Genomic DNA, 6155 nt, shown 5'->3' on the forward strand with positions numbered 1-6155 from the left:
CTTTCAGGGTTTACACAAGAGTGTCACAGCTGACCTCAACTTGCCCACATCATCAGCACAGAAATGGTTCCCTAATGAGGTGATTGATTTAAGGACCTCTCTAAATAAATTAATGATACTGTGCATTTCAGCAAAGGAACACACGCAAGTGGATAAATTGTACAAGCAAACTTACCGAAATATTCCATTAATCCGTTCCTTATAACCTCCCATTCTGATCTGTCATTTAAATTATTGTGACCTTGAGGGCTGCGCCTGGCATCTCTCTACAAGCCAATTTTCTAGGACAGGGTCCTTCTCGTCGATCAAAAAATTGTGTAAACGGCATGCTGCAGAAATTACGACATTTGCATTTTTGATATGATTATCAATACCTTCTCCAATTCTCCTAAACCTAAAATATAAAGAAATTTGTATTAGGACTGAAAACGATTTCCGTTTTTATTATGTACATATATTCACCTGGCTTTGTAATGGCCGAAAGCATTTTCAACGACTCGTCGACACTTGGATAACCTATAATTAAACAATTTCTGTCCAGCCGAGTTTTCGATGTTGTACGGGTATGGCTTCATGACATATTGCGAGAGTCGGAATGCGGAGTCGCTTATAATATGCACTGGTATTTTTGTGCGCCCATGATACCAGCTAATTTCGTCGAGAATTGCACATTCCTGCAGCTCCCGCTTGAGAGACGACCGCTCAAATATACTTGAGTCATTACATCTTCCCGGGCTACCACAGTGGATGTACATGAATCGATATTTTGCGTCCACCAAAGCCAAAAGCACTACGGAATACCAACCCTTATAATTGTAGTAGTCGACAGGTTCTTCTTTTTTAGGGTGTATCTCTATGTGACAACCATCTGTGTTAGATAACGAATTGTGGTTTAAACTGTTTTCCGTGTTATTATTAATTTGCTTACCTATAGCTCCAATACATTGTGGATAACCCATTGCATTGAAGTCTGCTACTCCTTGCTCTATCCCAGTCCTTGTGAGGGGGAAGCTTTTGAAATATTCCGGCGCAATGCACGCCCAGACTTCATTGTAAAACTCTATTAAAATTTTGCAAACAGTAGATTTGCCTACTCCAAACAAATTTGCAATCGATCTATATTCACTGGAAGATCCAAGTGCATATAAAGCAATTGCAACACGCTTCTCTAAAGGAATCGCATTTCTATAATTTGTGTTGTTCTTCTTAATTTTTTGAAGGCGAATGCACAACTTGTCGAAGCTGGATAGTGTCATTCTAAAGTTTTCCTTAAAAAACTTTGGGCCGTTCTTCTGGCAGTCCACCTCCCAAAAGGTACTTGAATGTTCCTGAAATTTATTTATTAAACCTAAAAATTGTATACTGAAGTTGCTAACATACCAAACTACATACACTTTGCGAGCGTATTATAATTTCGTTGAAACATGCAGCTATAGACAATAGTATTTTGTTATAAAGAACTTTTCGTTTTAAATAGTTCATTGTCACTTCGCTGTCTATTATTTTAAAAAATAATGACACAATCATCATAATAAATTGAATTTTATGAACCATTTTTAATTTTATTGTAATTAATATAATTTTTTCAACTTCAAACTTCACAACAAAATAAACAATCAAGCGAATGACAGTTTGAACACAATTTACCTCAAACACGCAGTGGAAACAGTTGAAACCTATTTCAAACCCAAAACTGGCAAACACAGTGTTTGGGATTGGTGGAAACAGCATATAACGTATCATGATGATACGCTGTGGAAAAATCGTGTTTGACGTTTAAAAGTTTTGTCAGCTCTGAAAACATTTCATTTTTACATTCCGTGCCTAGATCAGATTTGATAGAATTCATTGGTCCATATGTTAAAATAAATGACTCGAATACCGCAGAAGCTATGGTTTTCGCACTTTTATCCGGAACCGCTACTGTTACTAAGTATTTCGTTAAATAGCAAATTATGGTAACTGCGAGCCTGTTACCATATTTTGATTCTGGCAACGGTCCTATTGTATCAATGACTACTATTTCAAATGGTTTGCAAGGTGTTGGTGTTAACACTAGCTTTTCTTTGGTTTTTGTTTTAACTTTGTTTAAAAGACAATCATTACAACTTTTAATATATTTCGATATATCACGAGTCATATATTTCCGATAAAATTTGGTTCGTAATTTTGCGTACAGTTTTTTCATTCCGCAATGTCCACCAGAAAGGGGATCATTATGGTAAATTCTCATAAGTTTTAGTTTTGTGTCTTCGTCTGTTATCGTCTCTACTGGATCTGTTAGTATACTTTCTAAAGTTTTTTAAAATTTTATTTCCAATATTTTTGAAATTTGTAATAGTATAATGTTCGAACAAATTATCGTTTTTAGGCCATTCAATTCGCTTAATTTTGTGTTGCCGGCTTCTGATTCAAGCCTCGAAAGTAATTTCTCTAAAGTCCTTATTTCGTTAACAAGCTCAAAGCTAAGTAGCTCGAGTTTCTTATGTTTAATATGCGCAAAAATTTTTAAATTTGTTGTTTTATTATTTTGATTGTACGTAATTTCAGATCTTATTCGTGGAATCTTTTTTTAAAAATTAAATGAAAATTTGTCGTAGACATGTAAAGTAATTTGTTTTTCGTCGTTATTGTCTGTTTTCCTATGTAAATTTTTGTCGTTTGCCTGTTTTGTCATTGACCTTGTCTGTACTGCCAAAATTTGTTTGTTAGCTTCTTTAATCTCATCGATTGTTATACGCGATAGTGCATCAGCACAAACGTTTGATTTACCTTTTATATATACAATGGTAAAGTTATATTCAGATAGTTCCAGTCTTATTCTCGAAAATTTTGAAGATGGGTCTTTCATTTTGAATAAGTATACCAGAGGTCTATGATCTGACTTTACAATAAAATGGGTGCCATAAACGTATGGTCGAAATTGCTTGATTGCAAAGTAAATAGCTAAACGTTCTAACTCTATAATGGGGTTTTCTCTGTTCTGCTTTATTAAATGCTTTAGAAGCGAAACAAATTGGTAAGTCACTACCTTGCTGTTCTTGACTTAAAATAGCGCCACATCCAGTTGTGGAAGCGTCAACTGTAATAATGAATTGTTTTGTAAAATCTGGATATTGAAGTAATTTTGGTGAAAGTAATGCTGCTTTCAAAGATAAAAATGCTCTTTCGACCCTACATCCCATACGAATTCAACTCTTTTTCTGCTTAATCGGTTTAGAGGCGCTGCCAGGGACGCAAAATTAGGTATAAACCGTCTGTAATAGTTTGCAAACGCGACGAATCGTCGTACCGCGTCTTTATCAGTCGTTTTTGTATACTTTTTAACAGCGTTTATTTTGGAGTCGTCTGGCAACAAACCTTTGGCTGAACATTTGTGACCTGAAAATGTAACTTCTGGTCGTAAAAAGTTGTATTAATTTGGGTTAAGTTTGAGATTGAAAGACCTACAGGTATCGAAAACTTTTTAAAGATTTTTAATATGGTGTGCTTCACTGCAACCTATGACGATAATATCGTCGACGTATAAAAATGCGACTTTGGGTTGTATACCCGAAAAAGCTATTGTCATCATTCGTGAGAATGAATTTGGTGCTATATTTAAACCGAATGGAAGCACTTTCCGTCTGAATGCGCGACGGTCAGTGCTGAAAGACGTAATGTCACGAGAGTCAGGATGCAAGGGGATTTGATGAAATCCTGAAAAAAGATCTTAAGTGGAAAAATACTTTGCTCTACCGAGATTGTCTAAAATATCGTCAACTATAGCTAGTGGGAATTTATCAGCAATGAGTTTTTTGTTTACTGCGCGAAAATCTACGCACATACGATAAGCTTTTTGACCATTAGTATCTTTCTTTGGGACTACAATCAAAGGACTATTGTATTTCGAATAACTGGGTTCAATCAAATCGTTGTCTAACAATTTATTTACTTGGAGATTTATTTCTTCGCGTTGAGAGTATGGCAATCTATAGTTTTTAATATATACCGGCTCGTTGTCGGTCAATCTTAATTTTTGCTCGTAGAACTTGTTTGAAGTCATTTTTTCCGTGTCAAGAGCGAAAATGTCGGCATAATCTATGCAAAGGTCAATCAATTTACCTGGAGAATGTTGAGATATTTGATTTTTTAAAATCGATATTAGCTTTTTCGTACGTTTGTCTTCTGTTTCTGTCTTGTTAATTGTATAAACATTGTAGTTTGAAAGTTTTTCTGTCCGAATACTGTTTCTTTTTACATACTTTATATCATCAGTGGTATTTATGACTTTTATTATTGGGTTACTGGAATTAACAATGCACCTAGCTGTGAAAACACCTTTTTCAATTTCCCGCGAGTCCACGAAAAGTGGCTCGGGTGAATCTCCTAAATCAAAAAGTCTGAATATTTCGCATCTTGGAGGAATGATACAACTGTCGCCTTCTGTTCCGTGTAGGATTGGTATCGCAACTTTTTCATTACCTACCCAAAAGGAAATACTGTTTCTTTCATAATTAATAATGCATTTGTTAATTTTCAGAAAATCTTTACCTAATATGCCATCGGATGGAATATTAAAGTCTTCATTTACTACATGTAAAGTATGTTTAATAGAAAAGTTAGAAAAATTTAAATTTGCTGTAATTTTACCTAAAGTAGAAACTGTATTAGAAGTGACACCGGTAATGTTAATAATGTCGTTTGTATTTAATGAAATATTACTGTTTAGGCATGATATTTTTATTAAAGAAGTGTCTGCTTGAGTGTCTACCAAGAAAGAACAAAATTTTTGTGACTCGTTAAGTTGTAATTCAATGAAATCAGAGTAATTTAAATTTAAACAATAGATGGCTAGTTCGTCCTCCCCCAGTGTTCGCTCCTGAGAGGCGCTGGCGTTTAAAGCGCGAACGTTTTTTGCGTTTCGACCTCTACCGTTTGACGATCTTGAATTGTTGCTTCTATTGTTACTATTAATTGTGCTTGAATTGGAATTTGTGTTTCGACGCGTATTATTATTGTTGTTATTCTGGTATCTATTTCCGTTATAATTCCTATATCTTTGATTATTATTGCCTTTATTGTTGCTGTTGTATGCAAATGAATTATTGTTTCTATAACCAGTATAGCCGCGGTTTGGGTAAAAACCTCGATAACTATCACGTGAATTTCTGAATGTACTGCTACCACGTGATCGAAAAGCTAGGACCTGACATTCAGTTACTTCGTTGTTTTGTTCTACAATTAATTTTGCTACTACGTCTTTCGGATCAGTAAATGCTGTTGAGGCTAAAATTGTTTTTACTAAATTTGATTTTGCATTTAGATGACACACGTTACCCGTTTGTTCGACTGCCATTTCATGAGCTTTCGCTTGAGTGATCCCTTCAATAATAAGAGACCGCTCAAGTGAGTCAGCTAAATCTTCAACTTTTTTTGCAAAATATGTGTAATTGTTATTGCTGACGTGCAACGCTGCAATTCTCCCTGCTACAACTTTCGAGTTGTCTGGTTTGATCCTATTACGTAGAGCTGTTTTAATTTCATTGACTGAAGTTAATTGTGTTGGTATTGCTTCACGGGCTTTACCCTCTAATTTTGATTTTAAGAACGCTATAAAAGTATCAGTTAAATCTTCAGTAGCGATTTGTTCAAGTAATGCAATTTTGTCTATAAAAGAATCAAGTGCAAGAGGACCACCACTGTAGTTTTCTCTAGTAGAATTAGCACATGTGTTAATAAAAATTCTCTTTTCCTCTGGTTTTGCCATGATTTGATCGTTAAGATCTGGAGCTGAATTAGCAGAAGGCGAGGCCACGTTTGTACTATTTGGATCGTTAAGATCTGATTTTAAAGTAAAAGAAGTTGAAGTTAGTTTTAGACTATTTGAATCGTTAAGATTTGAATCTAAATTAGAAGTTGAATTTTTAATGGAAGAATTTTCGAAGTCTGGAAAATCTGTTGGCAAAGAAAATCTATTTTCCTGGTTTGTGACTTCTTCGTTCGAGGATGAAGCTAAACTTTCGTAGCTTGAGTCTGAATTATCGGAATCGGATTCTGAGTTTGAATTTTTTTGCACTTGCTTACCATTTCTAAGGTACATGTGTAGTTATCAGAATAGCAAAAATAATTCAGTTCAAACTATGAAATTAATAAAGTACTTATTTGAATGTCTG

At 34.8% G+C, this 6155-nt stretch overlaps 1 protein-coding gene across 1 annotated transcript; it reads right to left on the minus strand.

The window, feature by feature from the left end:
- Positions 1-231: 231 nt before the first annotated feature.
- LOC137235057 (uncharacterized) lies at positions 232-5338 on the minus strand. The gene is made up of 5 exons (XM_067758282.1): positions 5128-5338; positions 1381-1496; positions 929-1328; positions 463-868; positions 232-394 (listed from the first exon to the last, which is right to left on the minus strand). Exons 1-5 carry the CDS (start codon positions 5336-5338, stop codon positions 232-234), a joined length of 1296 nt encoding a protein of 431 aa, XP_067614383.1.
- Between the last annotated feature and the right edge of the window lie 817 nt (positions 5339-6155).

Source organism: Eurosta solidaginis, chromosome X (genome assembly GCF_040869045.1).
Source record: "Eurosta solidaginis isolate ZX-2024a chromosome X, ASM4086904v1, whole genome shotgun sequence".
Classification (NCBI taxonomy): Eukaryota; Metazoa; Arthropoda; class Insecta; order Diptera; family Tephritidae; genus Eurosta; species Eurosta solidaginis.

Bases quoted from the DNA above. Each gene is read 5' to 3' on its own strand.
- LOC137235057 (XM_067758282.1), bottom strand. From the start codon at position 5,338: ATGGCAGTCGAACAAACGGGTAACGTGTGTCATCTAAATGCAAAATCA. The intron at 1,329-1,380 runs GTATGTTAGCAA...AATAAATTTCAG, and splicing joins CGCAAAGTGTATGTAGTTTG to GAACATTCAAGTACCTTTTG. The intron at 869-928 runs GTAAGCAAATTA...TATCTAACACAG, and splicing joins ACAATGTATTGGAGCTATAG to ATGGTTGTCACATAGAGATA.